At 41.3% G+C, this 22070-nt stretch overlaps 1 protein-coding gene across 2 annotated transcripts in view; it reads left to right on the top strand.

Moving 5' to 3' along the window:
• aspm (assembly factor for spindle microtubules) overlaps positions 1–20608 on the top strand; it is a 30848-nt gene extending 10240 nt beyond the window's left edge. Inside the window, exons 9-27 of one of the 2 annotated variants that reach the window (XM_028443650.1) lie at positions 11–152; positions 451–581; positions 1190–1365; positions 1491–1636; positions 3724–3809; positions 3890–4096; positions 4182–4386; positions 5645–5793; positions 5995–6123; positions 6230–6424; positions 7016–10363; positions 10583–11329; positions 12631–12780; positions 13384–13575; positions 14552–14744; positions 15616–15770; positions 15953–16129; positions 18138–18310; positions 20426–20608. In XM_028443650.1, the coding sequence (XP_028299451.1) occupies positions 11–152; positions 451–581; positions 1190–1365; positions 1491–1636; positions 3724–3809; positions 3890–4096; positions 4182–4386; positions 5645–5793; positions 5995–6123; positions 6230–6424; positions 7016–10363; positions 10583–11329; positions 12631–12780; positions 13384–13575; positions 14552–14744; positions 15616–15770; positions 15953–16129; positions 18138–18310; positions 20426–20528 (6804 nt within the window). In that variant the 3' untranslated portion in view covers positions 20529–20608. Of the gene's footprint in view, positions 1–10; positions 153–450; positions 582–1189; positions 1366–1490; positions 1637–3723; positions 3810–3889; positions 4097–4181; positions 4387–5644; positions 5794–5994; positions 6124–6229; positions 6425–7015; positions 11330–12630; positions 12781–13383; positions 13576–14551; positions 14745–15615; positions 15771–15952; positions 16130–18137; positions 18311–20425 lie in introns of both variants that reach the window. The other variant, XM_028443649.1, reaches the window with a different exon arrangement.
• Positions 20609–22070: the final 1462 nt, after the last annotated feature.

Here is a 22070-nt window from a genome sequence, read left to right as displayed (position 1 = left end):
TCTCCCTCAGACCATCTACGGAGAGCTGATCTCGCTGGAGAGCAACAGCGACACGTTGGGTCTGGCCATGTTTGTCCTACACCGACTCCTCTGGAACCCAGACATCGCAGCTGAGTTCAGACACGCACGAGTTCCCCACCTCTACAGAGACGGTAAGGACACGCCCACAGGAGAGCCACAGTAGCCCCTCCCACTGAACAGACACCTGTTAGATTTATTTACACAATAATCATGATATACTGAATTAATAATACTAGTGCAGTGCCCGTAGGATATATGTCAGATATAACCAATCCTCAGCATCGCTGGGTGCTGTTTAGTAGCCTTGTTGTTGTTAAAGCTCATCATGAATTACTGAGGCCTGACTTAGAAAAGGTTTCATTTCACTGTCCTGATTAAAAACCCCTGTGCTGCGTAACACTTGTTTTTACGGGTGTCCTCTTGTCTTAGGCCATGAGGAGGCGCTGTCCCGCTTCACGCTTAAGAAGCTGCTGCTGCTCGTGTGTTTCCTGGACAAAGCCAAAGAGTCTCGACTCATTGAACACGACCCCTGTCTGTTCTGTGTGGACGCTGAGTTCAAGGTCTGTCGTTAAGAGTCTCCGCGTCCCCAAAGTCTATAGATTAAACTTCTGAAATAATTTTATCAAAAATAATTCTCACCTTGAAGTTAGGATAATAGTCATTATTACAGCAGGGCCATATTATTCTTTTTTTAGTGGATTGTCCTCTTCTAAACGTCCTCACAGACTCCTCCCTCAGCAGGTTCATTCTCTCTCCTACTTATTCTCTGCATAAAAACAAATCTAAAAGTGCTCTAGTCATAAATACAGGAAATAACGAAACATTGTTTGAAATCCTTGGTTCAGAAAACAAAAAAAAGAAATAGATTTTTTTAAGTCAGCAATTAAACGTTTGTTTATTGTTCCACTCCATGTGAAGCACCGTACATTATTTTTGCACTTCAGTTCCATGTTACATTTTGTTTTTGATTATACAGTATCTAATGCAGTCTAATAATTTAATGATCTTTTAATTCCTGCTACATTTTTAGGTACTCATTATTACTCAGTGAGTGGAGATTAATTAATTGAATGATTATTCATCCTGTGATGGTAAGATGTGTGTTTGTGTGTGTTTTTTCTGCGTGAACTTTGACCTTTGACCCTCTGCTTGTTTCTTTGTCTCACAGAGCAGCAAAGACCTCCTGCTGGCGTTCTCCAGGGACTTCCTGAGCGGAGAGGGAATCCTCTCCAGGCACCTCGGCTACCTCGGCTTTCCCGTCTCACACGTCCAGACGCCTCTAGACGAGTTCAATTTCGCCGTCAAGAATTTGGCCGTCGACTTGAAATGCGGGATTCGTCTGGTGTAAGTGGGACTTTCAAAATAAGACGTTATTTTTCTATGAAGTCTGGAGGAATGTGGGCGGAAAAATCTTTTTCTGACAAGGAAAACTGAATTTGTAATACCGCGTCATGTGATGTCACCTCCAGCCGCGTAGTGGAGCTGCTGGTCCACGACTGGAGTTTGTCGGCGAAGCTGCGACTGCCGGCCGTCAGCCGCCTGCAGAAAGTCCACAACGTGGACGTGGCTCTGCAGGAGCTCAGACGCAAAGGGGTCGCGCTCAAGGATGAACACGGTAATATAAACAGCCTTAAAATCTCACATAAAAACACCACAAACACCAGCTCCAACATGATGTAAATAAAGATCAGACTTTAATTACATCAGTGCTTTAAAGCCTTTAATGACTTAATTATTATAATATTGTATGTTAATTAATTTGATTGTAAAATTATCTTCTGTGAGACCAAGTGTAAAACATTCAGCATCCAACCACATTAAAACAATAAAACTAATGATTACAGTTTATCTTCTATGCCTGAGTTTCTACATAAGATGAAATAAGTTTTCCCTCTAAAATCTGCTTTTTAAAACAAATCAAAATGTATTTAAATAAGTTTTTAATATTGAAAATGAGAAATTCAGTTTTTTATAATCGATCTAAAAAAGTAAATGCAGTTTATTTCATTTATGCATACTGGTATGTATTAGGGATGTAACGATTCACTCAACTCCCGATATGATTCAATTCACGATACTGGGTTCACGATACGATTCTCTCACGATTTATTTTACAAAATGGGACTGTATATAAATGACTGAAAAATATTCCTTTATTTTTTTTGGGAAAATACTATACTATTTTTCATTGTCAAAAGAATCCCTTGATAAACTATTCAAAACAATGCAATTTAACTAAAAATAAATCTTGAATGAAATAAATAAAGGAATAATACAAATGAAGAAGAAGCTTATTATTTAAATTCTGGTTCTATGGTAAACAATACAAAACTGCATAATAGTTCTTTTTCTTTTTAAAAGTGCAACTGAAAATGTATTTTGTGCCTTAACAATTGAACTTTAAAACAGTCATTTTACTGTATTTAGGTCAGATATTTGTTTGAACCAGCAGAGGGCGGTGGTTACCCAGGGGTCGATTGGCATGCAGATATTTTGCAGTGAAGAAGAGATGCTATGCTAGCAGACAGAGCTAATAGAAAAACGTGACTTTTACAGATATTCACGTAATATTACAGATATTCTTTCGGTGCTAAAGGGGTAATGAATCATTTATGAATATGTTTAAGAGTAGAAGGCGGCCAGAAAGAAAGTATTAGCAGATTTCGCTTGCCGCCAACACTTCTGGTTAGCGCCCTCTGCTTTTCACAGCATCGATGTGAATCGTTTTACCTATGAATCGATTTTTTTTTTTAAAGGATTTTTTTGGCTCTAGTGGCCTTTATATGACAGTTGCTTGACAGGAAAGGGGTCAGAGAGAGCAGGGAATGACACGCAGGAAAGGGTCCCAGGCCGGGAATCGAACCTGGACCCGCTGCAGGTGAGGAACTATAGCCTCTGTACATGGGGCGGGCGCTCAACCCACTGAGCTAAACACCACCCCATGAATCGATTTTTAACTGCCTTACGATTAATCGTTACATCCCTAGTATGTATTTTTCCATTATGTTAATATGTCTTCCTATAAATAAATTTTTTAAAAAAAATTGATTTTTTTTTTTTTTTTTTTTAATAGAATGAAACGGCAGCTATTCTTACTTCTACCAGTAGAGTGGTGCTTATTTTTATTCAGATTTTTATTTTATTTTTTGTTTTTTAAATTTCACTTTTTTTTTTCAAATTCCTCACAAGTTTCTGCATCCGTTACGATTGAGCTGAGTTGGTTTTATAAATTCAAAACATTAATTCCTCAGCAGCTTCTGCGATGAGCTGTGATATTATTACATACATTGTATGTTTTCATAGAAGCATTTGTGGAAATTTAAATAATTATTTGATTGGGTGGGAGGGAGGTAATGGTTCTCTTTGTGCGCTCAGACGATACTTTATTATTCCCACAATAGGGAAGGTTCATTGTTACGGCTGCAATACATTTACAAATATGAGGAAAAAAGTGAAATATTACTAATAAAAACACATTTTTCTAAGCACATATCAACAATTACCCCAATATTTTTTCCTGAGTGTGTCTATGTTGAAATTACATTTTTTGACCTCCAGGAAAATATAAAAAATTCTATGGTTTGAGTTTCTGTGCCACGAATGATTTTGATTGTCTCAATTTAATCATAAACTAAACATTTTTTTTATTTTTCTTCTTTGTTTGAATAAAATAAATGTTTTTATGGTTTTCTTCTTCTTTAGGCTCCGACATCGACTCACGTGACATCGTGGATGGACACAGAGAAAAAACGCTCGGCCTCCTCTGGAAAATTATCTTTGCTTTCCAAGTGCGTTTCCTGTGTTTTTAGTTTCGTTGCCAACACGTCGTCTGGTTTTTGTGTAACCGCTGTGTGAATCGTTGCTGCAGGTGGAGGTTATTCTGAGCGAGGAGCAGCTCCGGGATGAGATCAGCTTCCTGAGGAAAACGCTGTGGTCCAAGCAGAGGCGGGCCTTCCTGAGGACCAATCAGGATCCGCGACAGAGTCCTGTCAGAGCTCCGTACCAGCACAGCAGTGCAAAGATCAGCCTGCTGATGGACTGGATCCGCACCGTGTGTGACTTTTACAGCCTGAGGGTGAGTGAAGCTGGAATCTTCAGTCCTCTGTGACCTTCAGCCTCCTCTGAAGGTCACTGAAACCGCTTCTTTCCCATCTTTACAGGTGGAGAACTTCACTGTGGCCTTCTCTGATGGCCGAGTGCTCTGTTACCTCATCCACCACTATCACCCTGCACTCCTGCCTATGGCGTGTGTCCGTCACAGCACCACCCAGACCGTGGAGTGTTCCCAAAGAGGACGTCTGGAGCTCAACTGCTCCACCAGTGACTCAGACGCCTCTTTCGAATCCCTGCCAGCGGGTCTCAACGGTACGTCAGCGTTTTAATATGGACACGCCATGAATATCATTCTTGCATCTTAAAGTTTCTTTCCTGAAAAGACAATGTAGAAATAAGGGAAAATGAAACAGCTGCTGCACACGAGCCCTCATTTGTCAACTAAGTGTAAACGGGTGCAAATCTGAGTTCCCATTGTATGACAGCCCAACGTGTGATTTATCAAACATTGGTATCTGACCAATCCCAGCGCACCAATGACGAGGCGTTAATAGATGCATCGGCTGAATTCCTTCGTCATTAACATGTTATGCCCTTAAATATTTCTAGTACGGAGGCCCCGCCCACTGAGGTTAAACAAACACTGATAGGAAAAAGGAAATCCTTTAGTGCTTTTTAATTTTGGGAAAATTGGACTTAAAGGTGTAGTTTTGCAGCATTTCTGTGTTTGCTGCACGTTTGACCCTGTGGGGCCACCGTATAAAGGAGCTCATAGGTGATGTCTGCCCCCCTGTGTGCGCTGCGTACAACATCGCTGCAGAGATCCTGGAGACGCGCACAGACATACTGTTTATATTCACCTCAGTAGTCTGCAATAAAATAACACATTATAAAAAATTCAAGAAACCCTTTTTTATTACTAAATGTTGTCCCTTGATTGTGTTTATTATGCCTTTAGCCAATTTCACCAATAATTTATCACATTACTAATGAAGTTTAAGTTTTACTTTACATTTTAAACACATGAATGATTCCCAACAGCGTTCCCTCGGTCCAATATAGAGCAGAAGCTTAATAATTTGTTTTGATCTGTTCTGAATGTTTGTCTCTTTATGCTTCAATGACAGCTGAGGCTAAATTAATACTTTATTTTCAGTCTCACTCACATTTTGCTGCTGCTCCACTAATCCGCTCAGATTATCTACATGAGTTGAGACCTGAGGTGAGATCTGATCGTAGCGGACCATCACGTCACAATTGATAAATACCGAAGCTTGCGTGACTTAGGTTGGGACGCACGTCATCTACACTCAGATTTGAACGTACCAACGGTTGATAAATGAGGGCCAATTTGTCACATTAAGCAGTAAAAGATTTGGAGGAGACATTTTTTCAATTTTATGAGGTTGAATTTTGTTAAACAGGCATCAATCCATCAGTTTATTACTGAAATTGTACAGTTTTCCTGATTTTTAGACGCAAATGATACATTTTGTGCGTTTAGGTTTCCTGAACACATTTTGAACTGGGAATGGTCTTTTCACTCATTGTTGTGTCCTTCCCTGAGCAGCCGCTGATTCCCAGTCCAAAGAGTTCAAGGAGCTGCTGGAGAACGAAAAGAGCAACTTCAGGCTGGTCAATGGTGCGGTGGAATTCCTGGGCGGCGTTCCCGCCATGATCAACCCATTCGACATGTCCAACACCATCCCTAATGAGAAGGTGAGCTGGACCATGTCTTGTGTATTAAAAACGTGTGTTCAATGAAATCAGGACGTTTTAGTTTGTGAATGATTTTGCAGTCGCGTCAAACAGATCATATTTCCAGATCAAAGGAGGAATTTACCTTCTTTCTTGCCTTTGTATTTGTGGAGGTTTTCGAGGCTTATTGATCCTTGTTTACTGTTTGTTTACGTGTTGCAGGTGGTGATGACGTTCCTGTCCTTCATGTGTGTGCGTCTGCTGGACCTGAGGAACGAAACCCGCGCGGCTCGAGTCATTCAGGACGCCTGGAGGAGCCACAGGCTGAAGAAAGACTTGCAGCTCTACAGGGTGAGAGCGTCACACGCAGTGCTTTTACCTGACGTTATTACCCCTGTGTAAACATCATGTAATGAAATTTAAGGTGCTTAAATCTAGCAATTTGTTTTAAATACAGGAGAGGAATGCTGCTGCGGTTAAAATCCAGGTCGTGGTCAGAAGTTTCCTCCAGAAACGCAGAACTCTGCGTGAAAACCGAGCTGCGTCCATTATCCAGTTGTCATGGAGATGTCACACAGTGCGCCAACGACTTAAATTGATGAAACGGGCGGAGCTTCAGAGGAAGCAGCATCAAGCAGCGACACTCATCCAGGTGTGTGTTCTTTATTTAAAAAAGGGAAATGAGCATGAGAAAATTAAACTTAATTTATATTTATCAATTTTATCCTTTGTTCATCTATTTTTAAAATATGTATTTATTCATACAGTCATGGACAAAAGTCTTTCTGGAAAATACACAATTTCTCCCAAGAATTATTACAATTACAAATGTTTTTGGTGTAAACGTGTTTATTTCCAAATTTGTCCGGTCCATTTTTTCAATTTTGTGTAAAATTATGTAAAAAAGTTTCTTCTGCTTTTTTGTGTTTTTTCCAATACACATAAAGGAAATATTACCAAAAACATTTGTAATTGCAATTGTTCTTCTGAGAAGTTGTGCATTTTCATACTTTCGTCCACAACTGTATATATATTTGAATTGTGTAAATACCTGCTCCATATCCTAATCTTTTTTGGAATAACTTTGTCTAAAACTGGGCCAAACATCTTGCTTTTATCACGAAAAGAACAATTGTTTTGGTATTTTGGGCGAAGCTGCTCCTCTATAGATACAAACTGTTTTTCGTGACGTAGAAGAGAAACGTTTCCCATTATTAGACATCTGTTTGCTCTGTTTTTCCAGGCTTACTGGAGGATGTTTGCAGCCAGGAAGGCATATCGAAGTCTTCGACTTCACACCGTGGTCGTGCAGGCCTGGTGGAGAATGAAGAGAATGGTTTGTGCGTACGCAAAGATCCGCAGGTCCATCATCGTCGTCCAGAGACTGTGGCGAGCACAGGCTCATATGAAAACCGAGCGGGAGCGTTTCCTGCTCTTCAGAGCTGCTGCTGTGACCATGCAGCGTGGATACAGACGCTGGAAACGTCGAAAGACGCAGAAGCAGAACCGATCGACTCGTGTGATTCAAGCCGCCTTTAGAAGCTGGTCTGAAAGGAAAACGGCTCAAAGATCTGCCGCCGCAGTCAGAATCCAGTCCTGGTACAGGATGCAAGTTTGCGTGGGTTGGTACAAGCAGACCAGGAGGAGCGCGGTGCTGCTTCAGGCCTGGAGTCGAGGCCGGGCTCAGCGGCACCGCTTCCACGCCATGAAGCTGCAGCACCACGCGGCTGTGGTCATCCAGAGCACCTTCAGAGGACACGTGGTCCGAACACGGGTTGCACAGAGGAGACGGGCTGCGATGGTGATTCAGCGACGCTTCAGAGCTGCTGTGACCAGGAAAGAGTTTGTGAGGATGAAAAGTGCAGCGATCGTTTTTCAGGCGGCGTTCAGAGGGAAAGTCACCAGAGACGCTGTGAGGGCACGCCATGGAGCAGCCACTAAGATCCAGGCTGCGTTTAGAGCGCACGCTGCTCAGAAGAGGTATGCCCTCGTACGGAATGCCACCACACGCATACAGCAACGATACAGGGCCACACTTCTGGCTCGGAACGTTAAACGTGACTATGAGGCTCTGAGGAAGGCAGCAGTGGCTCTACAGGCCGCCTGGATAGGACGAGTGCACAGACGGAGGGTTGAGCAGTGGCATCAGTGTGCAATTGTGATTCAGGTCTGCTACAGACGCCACAAAGCCCAACGGGAGTTCAGGTGTAAGAGAGCAGCCGCTGTCGTCATCCAGCAGCATTACAGGTCATTTGTAGCCATGACGACAGCGAGGAAAGCATTCCTGCAGAGGAAAGCGGCGTGCTTCGCCCTACAGGCTGCGTTCAGAGGGATGATTGTCAGGGCAGATTTGAGAAAAAGACGTCAGGCGGTGACAGTTATCCAGTCCTCTTTCAGAATGTTCTTATGCAGAAAAAGGTTTGTTCTCCTAAAAAGCGCTGCCGTCATCGTTCAGTGCCGCTACCGAGCCGTGCTGCTGTGCAAAGAGCAAAGGAGAGAGTACACACGCCTGAAGGAGGCCACCATGAGGATCCAGGCTGCATTCAGGGCGATGCGAGAACGCAGGAGATGCAGAGCAGCTACGCTCATCCAAGCTCGGTTCAGGATGCACAGAGCACGCTCAGCGTATCTCGCCACGAAACATGCAGCGATAGTGATGCAGCGTCGACGCAGAGCCATCTTGTGCAGGGACGAACAGATGCAGAGGTTCAGAGCCATGAAGGCGGCGGCCGTCGTCATTCAAGCTGCGTGTCGCGCTCACCAGGCCAGAAGGACAATTGCGTTGATGCACAGAGCGGCCGCCATCATTCAGAGACGCTTTCTGACCATGAAACAAAGGAGGCGTTTCCTGGCCCTGCGATTGGCCACTCTGACCTGTCAGCAGAGGTACAGAGAGACGACTGCAGCCAGGAAACAACGCAACGACTATCTGTCAGTGCGCATGGCCGTCGTATCCTTACAGGCAGCCTTCAGAGGGTTCAGAACCAGGAAGCAGCTGCAGACGCAACACGCAGCAGCTGCAACCATCCAGTCCCACATCAGAAAGCACCTGCAGAGGCAGCGCTACGCCAGGCTGCGCTGGGCCGCTACCGTCCTCCAGCAGCGCTACAGAGCCAACAGGAAGATGAGAGTAGCCATATACATGCTCAGCGCCAAGAGGAACGCCGTGCTGGTGCTACAAGCTGCGTACCGTGGGATGAAAACCAGACGGATCCTTGGACAACAACAAAACGCTGCCCACATCATACAGAGAGCGCTCAGAGCCCAACGCCAACGAAGGCGATATCTGCATTTAAAATCCTCTGCTATCACCGTGCAGCGCAGGTTTAGAGCCAAGATGGCAGCAAAGAGACAAAAAGAAGAGTACGATAAGATTAAGAAGGCCGTCGTACGTCTTCAGGCTGCTCAGAGAGGACGGAAAGTAAGAGAGCAAGTGGCTCGCTGGCATCAGGCTGCCACGGTTCTACAGAGAGCTTTCAGAGCTCACTGTGAGCACAAACAGTTTCTACAGCTGAAAGCAACAGCTCTCACTCTGCAGAGGAGATATCGAGCTAATGTTTCCGCAAAAAAGCAAAGAAAAGAGTATGAAACCATCCAAAAGGCAGCTGTGGTTCTTCAGGCTGCGTATCGTGGACAGCGGGTCAGAGAGCAGGTGTCTCACTGGCATCGAGTTGCTACTATCATCCAGTGTGCCTTCAGGAAACACAGAGAGGAGGTGAAGTACAAAGCAACGCGTCAGGCCGTCATCGCTGTCCAGAGACGATATCGAGCTAATGTAGCTTCAAAGAAGCAAAGAAAGGAGTATGAAACCATCCAAAAGGCAGCTTTGGTCCTTCAGGCTGCATATCGAGGAATGAAATCCAGAAGATGTTTGGCACAGAGACGTCAGGCTGCCACAGTTCTACAGAAAGCTTTCAGAACTCACTGTGAGCACAGAAGGTTTCTACAGCTCAAAGCTAACGTCCTCACCCTGCAGAGGAGATATCGAGCTAATGTAGCCGCTAAAAAGCAAAGAAAGCGGTATGAAAGCGTCTACAGAGCAGCTGTGGTCCTTCAGGCAGCTTTCAGAGGTTTCTGTGTGAGGAGAGAAGTAGTGAGGATGCACCGAGCAGCTGCTGTCATTCAGGCTTCCTTCAGAGCCCACAGGCAACAGTCAGCCTTCATCAAACTACGCTGGGCAGCCTGCATCATTCAGCAGAGGTTCAGAGCTCAGCGACAGAAACGTGTCCAAGTCATTCATTACCAGAACGTGAGAAAAGCTGTGGTCGTCCTTCAGGCAGCGTATTGTGGAATGAAATCCAGAAGATGTTTAGCACAGAGACGTCAGGCTGCTACAGTTCTTCAGAGAGCTTTCAGAACTCACTGTGAGCACAAACAGTTTCTACAGCTAAAAGCTAACGTCCTCACTCTGCAGAGGCGATATCGAGCTAATGTAGCCGCTAAAAAGCAAAGAAAGGAGTATGAAACCATCCAAGAGGCAGCTGTAGTTCTTCAGGCTGCATACAGGGGGCAGAGGGTCAGAGAGCAGGTGTCTCACTGGCATCGAGCTGCTACTATCATCCAGTCTGCCTTCAGGAAATACAGAGAGGAGGTGAAGTACAAAGCAACGCGTCAGGCGGTTGTCACCATCCAGAGAAGATATCGAGCTAATGTAGCTGCTAAGAAGCAAAGAAAGGAGTATGAAACCATCCAAAAAGCAGCTGTTGTTCTTCAGGCAGCTTTCAGAGGTGTTCGTGTGAGAAGAGAGGTGGTGAGGATGCACCAAGCTGCTACTATCATCCAGTGTGCCTTCAGGAAACACAGAGAGGAGGTGAAGTACAAAGCAACGCGTTGGGCTGTCATCGCTGTCCAGAGGAGATATCGAGCTAATGTAGCTGCAAAAAAGCAAAGAAAGGAGTATGAAACCATACAAAAGGCAACTGTCGTCATTCAGGCTGCATATCGAGGAATGAAATCCAGAAGATGTTTAGCACAGAGACGTCAGGCTGCCACAGTTCTTCAGAGAGCTTTCAGAACTCACTGTAAGCACAAACAGTTTCTACAGCTCAAAGCTAACGTCCTCACCCTGCAGAGGAGATATCGAGCTAATGTAGCCGCTAAAAAGCAAAGAAAGGAGTATGAAACCATCCAAGAGGCAGCTGTAGTTCTTCAGGCTGCATACAGAGGGCAGAGGGTCAGAGAGCAGGTGTCTCACTGGCATCGAGCTGCTACTATCATCCAGTCTTCCTTCAGGAAATACAGAGAGGAGGTGAAGTACAAAGCAACGCGTCAGGCGGTTGTCACCATCCAGAGGAGATATCAAGCTCAGCTTCTCCAAAGAACGCAGAGACACACATTCCTGGAGCAGAAACGCTGCGTCATCATCCTGCAGGCAGCCTTTAGGAGCTGGAGGAGAAGAAGAGAGATGGCGCAACAGTCTAAAGCTGCTACCACCATCCAGGCCTGGTGGAGGCGCTGTTTGCAGCGACGTCTCTTCCTCCGGCTGAGGTGGGCCGCGCTGACTCTGCAGAGGAGAGTCAGGACGGTGCAGCTGAGCAGGGCAGAGAGGAGACGACAGGTACACACACACCACACATGTTCCCATACAGACCAAGGGCTTTTATTATTTACCTTAAAGCTGCTGGAGACCATCATTTCTATCAGAGAAAGACATCAATTCATCAAAAAAGATAAAAACAAACTTTCAAGCAGTAAATTCAACCTTATACGTATATATTTTGTTTCGAGAAAATGATTATTGATTTAGATTTAGCAAGTTCTTTCTGAATAATATGTTAAAGTTTAATTTATTCAGACAACTGTTCTTCAGGAAATTTGCTTTGATTTTCTGACACGTTTCGACTGTTAACTGCCAGTCTTCCAGGAAACATCCAATCGATCCGCAGACACCTCTGAAGAAGGTGAAGCAGTCAACAGTCAAAACGTGTTAGGAGATCACAGCACATTTCCTGAAGAACAGCTGTCTGAATGAATGAAACCTTAACATATTAGATTATTGATCTATGAGGCGACACTTTCTCTTTGTCTGATCAAACTTGATCGTCTCCAGCAGCTTTTAAAGGGATCCTTTGGTGCAAAATAATGCGTTTTGTTTGGCATATTTTTGGCCACATTTGTAACAGTGGAGGATTCCCTTAAGTTTCCTTTTTCAGTTCTTCTTCTGTTGATCAATTATTGATGTCAGTGCCTGATCCTTTCAACATTTACGTGTAGACTACGTCACTTCCGTCACTCGTAATCTTTACGACAGAGCTCCTGGGACATATTTGAATGTAAACCGACCATACGACGTTTATTAAATATTTTTATAGTACACGTGTAAATATGTGACTGTTAATTGTCATTTTTTAATAAATCAGAACTCACTCAAAAAAAGAAATGTAAATCATGTTTTGAAAAGCATCTACAATGTACAGCTGACATAACGAAATCTATATATGTATATTCACATTAAAATTACAGATTGTTTTGCAATGTCCTGTACAAAAGTCATACATTTTCTAATTGTTTTTAAATAGCAGGATTCCAACCCTTTAAATAGCACACAAACTGCTGTAAAATAGACGCGTTTGGCACATGCGTTGAAGGGATTGGGCCCGTGAAAGGATTGGGCACAGACAATAGGGTTTTAGTTTGTCTATTCAGGGCTATTTGTTATGTAGCGTTCCTATGGTGCTACAGCTTTATTTTCTCTCTTAAGCTGTAATCACAGAGTTTAAACAGTGTTGGACTAACGATGTGTTTTTGCTTTGTTAGGATTACAGTAAATCTAACATTTCATTCTGTGGTGGTGGGTGAGCGGATGACAATAGTCTCTTCATCCAGACAGAAACATCTCAAATCCTCTTTTATGAACAGGAAGTGGAGGCGGCTCAGGCGTCAAAGAGGCTCCGCTTCACGTCGGCGGCGTTTCACCACCTCAGCGCCACCAGGATCCAACGAGCCGTCAGAGCTCACTGGGCTCTGGAGGCAGCACGGAGACAGATCCATTCTGTCCTCACCATTCAGGTACGGACAGCAACCGGGCTTTTATTCTGAAAGGGGATTCATTTTTCAAACTTCTAACACTAAAGGAGAGAAAATAGTTGTTTTCAGTTTCTACTGATGAGGTTTAAACCACTTTATCTTTGATTCATTGAGAGATTGTGAATAAAAACCATTCATTGACACCTGTGACACACTCATGATGAAAATAAAAATGACAGAAAACATGAACCAACGTGTAAATGAAAGTCAACATGATTTGCAAGGGTAGTCATTTTTAATGTTGAAAATTTGAAAAAAAAAATCCTCAAATTATGACACATTTCCCTTTATTAGATAAAAATTGGTCACAAAATCCAGGGAATTAAAGGGAAGACCCTGTTGGGACTGATATCTGTCACTTATTGCTTGGATATTGTCAGTTTCTTGTATATTTTGTATTTTATGTATAAGTAAGTGCAAACGACGACACTGTAATGTTGAATTTATTCACTTTCCTGCATAAAATCTGTGGCCACCTTGAAATTAAACTGCTTCCTATTTGGCCCCTGAACTAAAATGAGTTTGACACTTGTTCTAAATAATGTTTTTATGGTTTTGTTTGTTTTTCTTCATCTCTGGACGCAGCGCTGGGTGAGAGCGAGGCAGCAGAGGAGGCGTTACCTGGAGCAGTGGAGGAAGGTTGTGGTAGCGCAGAGAGCCGTTAAACGATGGCTGTGCCGTCGTCACGAGGCCGCGCGCCTCATCCAGAACGTCGTCAGGAACTTCCTGCTCCTCAAGCGCCGGCAGCGTGCCCAGCAAGGGATCATTAAAGCTCAGGTACGGCCCAATGCTTTCCAACGAGCAATCTTAAAGGGTTCCTGTAGTGGGAATGTATTGAACAAAAATGTGTTTCATGTATTACTAATAAATAAAATATGAACACTAAAAAAAAAAACACACGTTATCTCATTCAGTGCCAGCCATTTTCACAATTTTTACATCCAATCATTTGAGAGCGTTTTGACTGATTTTTAAAGACCTTCGTCACACTGTCTCCTAGCAACCCCAGCCGAAATACACAATTCACGTCAATGGCACTCAATGAGTTAAAAAGATTTGAGAACGAATTTATACATTAGGGCATAAACTATGGAGAGACGCCATTTTGGACAGGAAATGATAAATTGTTTGTTGATTCCTGTTAGCTGTTGCTAGGCAACAGTGTGCTGTTGGTCTACATCATGGGTGTTAAACTTATTTTAGTTTAGGGGCCAAATACTAAGTTGTTTTTATCTTAAGTGGGCCACAGATTTTATGTTGGAAAATGAGCAATTTTAACATTAATGTCCCCAAGTTTTCACTTTACACAACATAAATAATGATACATAAAGTATGTAAAACACTGACAATATCCAAGCAATAGGTAACCAATATCAGTCCCTGCAGGATTTTTTCTTTTACATTTCATTGATTTTATCCTCCAAATATCGTTGAATTTAATTAAATGTGTGTATTTAGAAGGGCTGAGATATTTACAACAGAAATATTTGGTAATTTAGACAATAATTTATGTTTTTTCTGTCTTTTTAACTTTCTCTTGCAAGCTGAATTTGGTGGTCTAAAGGGCCACATTTGGCCCCCAGGCCTCGATTTTGACACGTTGTTTACAGTATCTGAACAATGGCTGAGTGTAAAGCCATATTTCTTGTGATGTATATGAACAAAATAATGTCTGTTTTCTGAGAATTTGAACGTTATTAGCAAAGTGTCAGTGTCTGACTTTCTTGGTAAAGTAAAGATGCTTTTGTTCCAGGCTCTGTGGAGAGGACATTGCTCCCGCCGACTGAACGACAATCCCCGGCTGGTGAAACTGAGGCACCGCCTGCGTGAAGTCTCCGCCCACGCTCGGGAGGAAGACAAACTGTGCAACAAAACCTCTTCTGCACTGGAACGTCTGCTGCACTACAAATACATCTCCAGCATCCTGCAGGCCCTCAGGAACCTGGGTGAGTAAGCGCACACTGTAATAACTCAAACAATACGTTTAATAATTTACACTAAAGCAGGTTAGAAACAAGAAGGAACGTACATAAATAATCAGTCACATAAAACAAAAAGAGTTCCTAGACCTCAAAAGATGAATCTCTAAAGGAGATTTCATCAGACCAGGGTAAACAGATCAATCTATAATTAACTGTATCAATGGTTCCAAATACAATATTTACTTCTAATGACATTTGACTGTGAGGTCAGAGTGAATGGAAATAAATAAATTGATCGTGTGTACATAACGAGTCCCTACTGATGCAATGCACAGCATGACTCCCAAAATACAAAAAAATGTAACAAAATTGTACAGAAGGACTCGTAAAAAAACTAAAAGACATGAAACGACAACAAAAATACAAAATAAACACATTAAACAACAGCAAAAGATCCCAAAACACAGAAACAACTACATAAACACATTAATTGATGATAACCACAAAATGACATCAAAACACACAAAGCGACAACATAACAGAATGAACGATAATCACAAAAATGTCATGAAAACACAAACTAAAAATCTCAGTCAATAGAAAAATGTAATTGTAATATCGTTCTTTCCACCCATAGAGGGCAGTCACGTTTGTCATGTTTACGTTTTTACAACCAAATGAAATAGTTTGATTTCTTTTCTCATTCTTGATATTTTATTCAATGAACAAACTTCACTTTATACTAAACGCATTTGTTTTCAGCAGAAAAAAGGGTTTATTTACACTTTAAATACAATATTTACCAACTATTAATGATACTGAGCTGTTCCTGTGTGATGCTGAACTTTGAGCTGCTACATTAGCATCGTGCTAATTGGTGTGTGTGCGTGTGCAGAGACGTCCACCCGTCTGTCCCCTCAGTGCTGTGAGCGTCTGGTAGAAAGCGGAGCCACAAAGGTGATCTTCACTCTGATCCGAGGCTGTAACAGGAGCGTTCCCTGCATGGACGTCATCACCTTCTCCATCCAGATCCTGCTCAACCTCTCCAAGGTGAAATATTTAGACAGGAGGAAACCCTGTGCTTTTCTCTGCATACTTTTGAGGTTTTTTTTCTCACATTTCAGTCGAATTAATCCAAATTAGGACTGGAAATATAAAAAGCTGGATCTTTTCCATACAGTTTTAGCCAATGTTTGGTTTTGTGTGTGTGCGCGTGTGTGTGTGCTCCTCAGTACCATAAGACCACGGCGGCGGTGTATTCAGTGGACAGTTCAGTGGAGACGCTGCTGGATCTGCTGCAGAGGTACAGAGAGAAGGCTGGAGACAAAGTAGCAGAAAAGGGCGGCAGCATCTTCACTAAAGCCTGTTTCCTGCTGGTTCTGCTGCTTCAGGAACCAAAGCGCGCTGAGGTAAGTCGACAAAGTCACACACACACACACACACACTGACTCTGATTTTACATTTCAAAAGTTGACACATTTCCACTTTACCATTTCTGTTTGGCTTCATTGTTTGTCCCTGTTTACATACTTTATTGTTATTAAACGTCATGTAATTGTACCAAACATGATAAATAGGTTTAATGTGAGGTGGTTGCCAGATGTCTTCAAGAAACTAAGAACATTTTCAGTTTGAGCTCATACTTACTTATTTTTACCCTTTTTTCTGCAACTGCACCAAACTCACCATATTTTAACATATTTTCATCACTTTTTCTTGCCATATTTTTGCTCTTTTTAATGTATTTTTGCTACTTTACTTTTATTTCTGACACTTTTACATCACATTTCAATGTCTTTTCTGCACATTTTTTCCACTTTCTAGACATGTTCAGCACTTATAAACCCTTTCCACCACTTTTACACCTAATGGCACATATGTTGAGCCATTATTGTCACTTTTAACCCATTTTATTTCTGATTAACACAACGATTTACATCTTTATGATGACTATATACTATGGCACAAAAAAGTCACGAGGAATTTATTGTCCCTAAACATAAGGCCTTTTTGTGTCGTAACCAGGCCTGATTTTAAATATACGGGAAACAATATATGGAGGTAGTTTTTTGTCTTTATTATTCAATCAAAACAAGTTTACTTTCTTCAAAAATAAATATTTTAAATCATCCATCCATCTTCTTCCGCTTAGCCGTTTCCGGGTCGCGGGGGCAGCATCCTCAGTAGGGAGGCCCAGACTTCCCTCTCCCCGGCCACTTCCTCCAGCTCTTCCGGGGGGACCCCGAGACGTTCCCAGGCCAGCCGAGAGACATAGTCTCTCCAGCGTTTCCTGGGTCTTCCCCGGGGCCTCCTTCTGGAGGGACGTGCCCTGAACGCCTCACTAGGGAGGCGTCCAGGGGGCATCCTAATTAGGTGCCTGAGCCACCTCATCTGGCTCTTCTCGATGCGGAGGAGCAGCGACTCTACTTTGAGCCCCTCCCGAATGACTGAGCTTCTCACCCTATCTCTAAGGGAGAGCCCAGCCACCCTACGGAGGAAACTCATTTCGGCCGCTTGTACCAGTGATCTTGTTCTTTCGGTCATGACCCAAAGCTCATGACCATAGGTGAGGGTTGGAACGTAGACCGACCTGTAAATAGAGAGCTTCGCTTTTTGGCTCAGCTCCCTTTTTACAATGACGGACCGGTGCAGACGCCGCACCAATCCGCCTGTCGATCTCTCGCTCCATCCTTCCCTCACTCGTGAACAAGACCCTGAGGTACTTGAACTCCTCCACCTGGGGCAGAACCTCATCTCCAACCCAGAGAAGGCACTCCACCTTTTTCCGCCCATCCGGGCGACGTGGACTGCCTTTGTTTTTTGTCTATCATATATGGCTATTGAACCGCTCTTAGTCGGACCCATCACCTGGGACCTGTTTGCCTTGGGAGACCCTACCAGGGACATTAAGCCCCCGACAACATAGCTCCCAGGATCATTCGGCTACTCAAACCCCTCCACCACGTTAAGGTGGCGGTTCATAGAAAGGTATTTTAAATCAAAGAAAAAATAATAATAATTGCATTTGGACTATTTTCTTTCTTTGCTTGATTGAATGTTTTATATTTTGATTGAATAATAAAGACACAAATATAATGTACTACCCATAAAATGGCCCAAATACAAAAAACCCGTTTCAATCAAAAAAAAAGTTTACTTATATTAAAAAAAATATTCAATAAAAGAAAAGTGTTTATATGCAATTATTTGGCTCTCAAATATTTTTTTGCATTTGAACACTTTTCTTTGATGATTTTTGATTAAATAATAAAGACACAAATCTACTTCCATAAAAACGCACACAACAAAAATGCTTCTGATTGTTTTTATTTTTATTGTTTCTTCAGTTTCACAATGCGAGGTTTTCCTCCTCAGAACGGATCATTTAACTTGATCCGTTTGTTTGTGTTGAATCAGGAGGTGATGAAGATGCCCCGTGTGGTGGAGAGGATCCGCAGCATTTACCGCCTCACTGCCCGAAAACACAAGTTGGATGCAGAAAGAACCATCATGAAGCAGAAAACCAACGCATCCATCAACGGGTCCTTCTTCATCCCAGCGACGCCTCGTAAATCCCGCCCTGTTCCAAAGTACGTGTGTTTGAATCAGACGTTAATAATGTTTGTGTGTTTTTTTTTTTTTACTTTTTATTTGTTCAGAACATTTTTCATTCAAAGCAGAACAGTGAGATTTACTGCACATAAGACGAGGACAGATACAGAGTTATTAAATATTAATAATTGGAATAAATACATAAAGATAAACAACAAACCATTTAGTTTTATCAAAACTGGTTCCTAAACATTCTCAAATGTACTAACTTTGTTTGTAGTCTTGCTGTAATTTTCCCATAGTGCATAGGTTTATGATTCTGTCTCCATTGTATTATACTGGGGGGTTGTAGGTTCATCCAAGAGGCTGTGATTGTCTTTTTTTGCTACTAAGAGCATCACTCTCAGTAAGTATTTACAATCTTTATCAAACAAATTCTCTGGTAGAATGTCTAACACATATAGAGCTGGAACAAAAGGAGGTTTGATACCTACTCTTTTTCTATACCTCTCTAGAACTCTACTATCTATGAGATAAATCCCCCACCACGCCACAGTTCCTCCAGCATAGATTAGATGTAATATTTTGCTGTGATAGTAAGAAAAAATACATATTTACCTTCCAATCAAACTCCCTCCACGATGGACTATTTGTTAGTTTATGTCCTGAAACAAAAGTTTCTTCCTGATCCTCGTCCGTTATTATAATGTTTGCTTCAAGTTCCCATTTTTCTTTGACATCACTTTTGTTTCCAGTTCATTTTTTTGTTGTGCTTAATAAATCATTGAAATCAGCCCTTTTTTGCATGTATCCTCTGTATACAACATGAATAATTCCTCTACATTGGTTGGTTCTTTACATATTTTTGTTTGATTCGTCCCTCAGAGACTTGTGCAATGAATATTAACCCCTTACATGTTCATTTTTCAGATCCGACTGACCATATTTTTATTGTTTCTTTAATTCATTCATTCTGAATTTTAAGCTTCTTTTTTTTTCTGATCCAGTCATGAGGGGTAACGATCCTAACTCCATCCTTATCCATGCTTGTTGTTCCATTTCCACCCATATTGTATCTTTGTCCTTAGTTTTCCATAATGTAAGTTGTGCTCCTAAGAAATAATTCCTTAGATTTGGTAGATTTAATCCTCCATTGTTCTTTGGAAACAACAGTTTGCCATAAAAACCTTGATATATTTTTGTCACATATTCTAAAGGTGGATTTAAGGATGTTAGTTGGAAGTGAAAAGGGCAGGATGTTCATCCTAATTGTCTCCACCTTTCCACTAAGTGATAAAGGTAGAACTCCCCACCTATCCATGTCCCTTTTCATTTCTTTCATTAATTTGCATCATATAACTTTGAGATTTGAGGTGTAATAACAACCCTTAAGTATTTAAAATCTTTTTCAGTCCATTTAAAATGTACCTTTGTTCTCACCTCTGTTTGACTTTCACCTGATATCATCAAAGCTATCGATTTATCCTCATTAGTCACATATTCTGATACTTTACCGTATTCCTTAAGATTCATCATCAGCACTGGAACTGACTGTGCTGGATTATTTAACATTATTAAAAGATCATCTGAGAACAATGATACCTAATGTTCTATGCCACCTTCATCCCTTACACCCAATATCAGACTATTCTGTCGTATTGATTCAGCCAACGGTTCAAAGAGCAGAGGACTTAGACCGGCACCCTGTTGTACTCCTCTTTCAAAGTTAAAGAAGTCCGAGCAGCAGCCGTTAGTTCTTCTCCGTGATCTGGGACTCTTGTAGATAATCTTGAATCAATCAATAACATTTTTGTGAAATCCAAATGTTGCCAATGTTACAGAAAATCCCATTTCACCCTATCAAAGGCTTTGTGTGCATGAAGGTAAATCAGCATAGAGGGTTGAAGTCTGGTGAAATTATATTTAATATCCTAATATTATTTGTTCCCTGCCTGCCAGGAATGAACCCAGTTTGATCCGTCTTTATTCTTTTAATTACAGTTTTTTGCCTTTATATTTGTCAGGATCTTCAGGTCGTTACAGAGCAAACTCACTGGTCTTTATCCTCCACAGGAAGTTGGATCTTTTCCGTCTTTATGATGCTTCCAACCATGATTTATATGAGCAGGTTTAATTTATCTTCTTTCTTCCAGGTTTGCTCCAGACTGGGTTCTGAAGAAGGACAAATTGAAGGACATCGTGAACCCTCTGCGGGCCATTCAGATGGTGGCAGAGCAGCTCAGAGTTCATCTGTAAATTCAGCTTTTGCATATTGACGTTTTTTGTTTTGTTATTTTCCATGGAAGTGTTCAAAATAAAGATCTGTGTTGTTTTTAGACGGACTTTAAATGGGTTCATTTCTACAGAAAGACCTGTGACAGAACGGCAACAAATACACGTGTAATGACCACAAAAATACACAATCAACCAAAAAACAGACGAGATGATAAAAAAAATGCTCAAAATTTTACAAAAATTCAACAGAAGCACACAAGTAAACGACAAAAATACCAAAGTAAAAAAAACCACAAAGACACAAAACTGAAACTTTGTTTCCCATACAATGACAACAAGAATTAAAAAAAAAAATTAACCAAAAGTTGTTTAAGACAAACAATGACAGAAAAAAGATAACATAATAACAACAAAAATATGCAAAGTTACTCAAACACGTAGGACGACTACAAAAAATGTAACACTAATATGCAAAAGGAACAGACATGGACAACAGTTAGTGAAAAATTCATATAAAATCACAAATGGACAACAACAAATACATAAAATTAACCCCAAAAAAAAGACGAGATGATGAAAAATACTCAAATAATTTCACAAAATCACAACAAAAAAATTCATTATAAAGGTAAAAACCACAAAGAATCAAAAATGAAAACAATAGTAAATGCACACAATCCCTTTGTTTCCTATACAATGACAAGAATATTAAAAAATTAACCAAAAGTTGTAAAAGACTAAAAATAAAAAAACGAATACAAAAGTTTACAGAAAAAAGGTTCCAATGTGACAACAAAGACAGTTATTTGAACACGCAGGACGACGACCAAAAAAAGCAGAAATTAAAAGAATGAACACTAATAAACAAAAGCAATAAGTTAGTGAAAAAAAATCATATAAAATGACAGAAATATACACAAAAGGACAACAACAAAATCAGAAACGTGGCAGCAGAAATTAATAATACAAACAGACAAAAATGAAAACAATGTTAAACGCACACAATCCCTTTGGTGTTTTCTATACAATGACATTAAAAATACAAGTTATATAAGAAGACTACAAATAAATACACACAGGATGACTACAAAATTAGCAGAAATGAAGTATGAACAATTGGTTTAAACTGCCAAATAATGGGCGTGACAAATGGTGAATGTGGTTAATTTGGCAAAAATATTCATGAAATATGGTGAAAAGAGGTTAAAAGTGACAATAAATGGTTGAACATATGTGACATTTGGTGGAAAGAGTTTATAAGTGCCCAAAATGTGTTGAAAAATAAATGTAGAAATTGGAGTAATGTAGCGAAAATGCGTTAAAAGATGGCAAGAAAAAAGTGATGAAAATAGATTCAAATATGGAAAGTTTGGTGTAATTGCAGAAATATGTTCAGAAAATATTCTTAGTTTTTTTGAAGGCCTCTGGTGACCCCCCTCCCAGTGTCTCGCGACCCCAAATGGGGCCCTGACCCCAAGGTTGAGAAGTTGAGAATCTCTGCCATATGGTTACATGTGTATTTATGATACATAGGAAGAGATAAGGCGTGTCCAAGGGTCACTT

The sequence above is a fragment of the Gouania willdenowi genome, chromosome 4 (assembly GCF_900634775.1).
Source record: "Gouania willdenowi chromosome 4, fGouWil2.1, whole genome shotgun sequence".
Taxonomy (NCBI): domain Eukaryota; kingdom Metazoa; phylum Chordata; class Actinopteri; order Blenniiformes; family Gobiesocidae; genus Gouania; species Gouania willdenowi.
The sequence above is the reverse complement of the archived record's forward strand: the minus strand, read 5'-3'. Positions and strand labels throughout refer to the sequence as shown.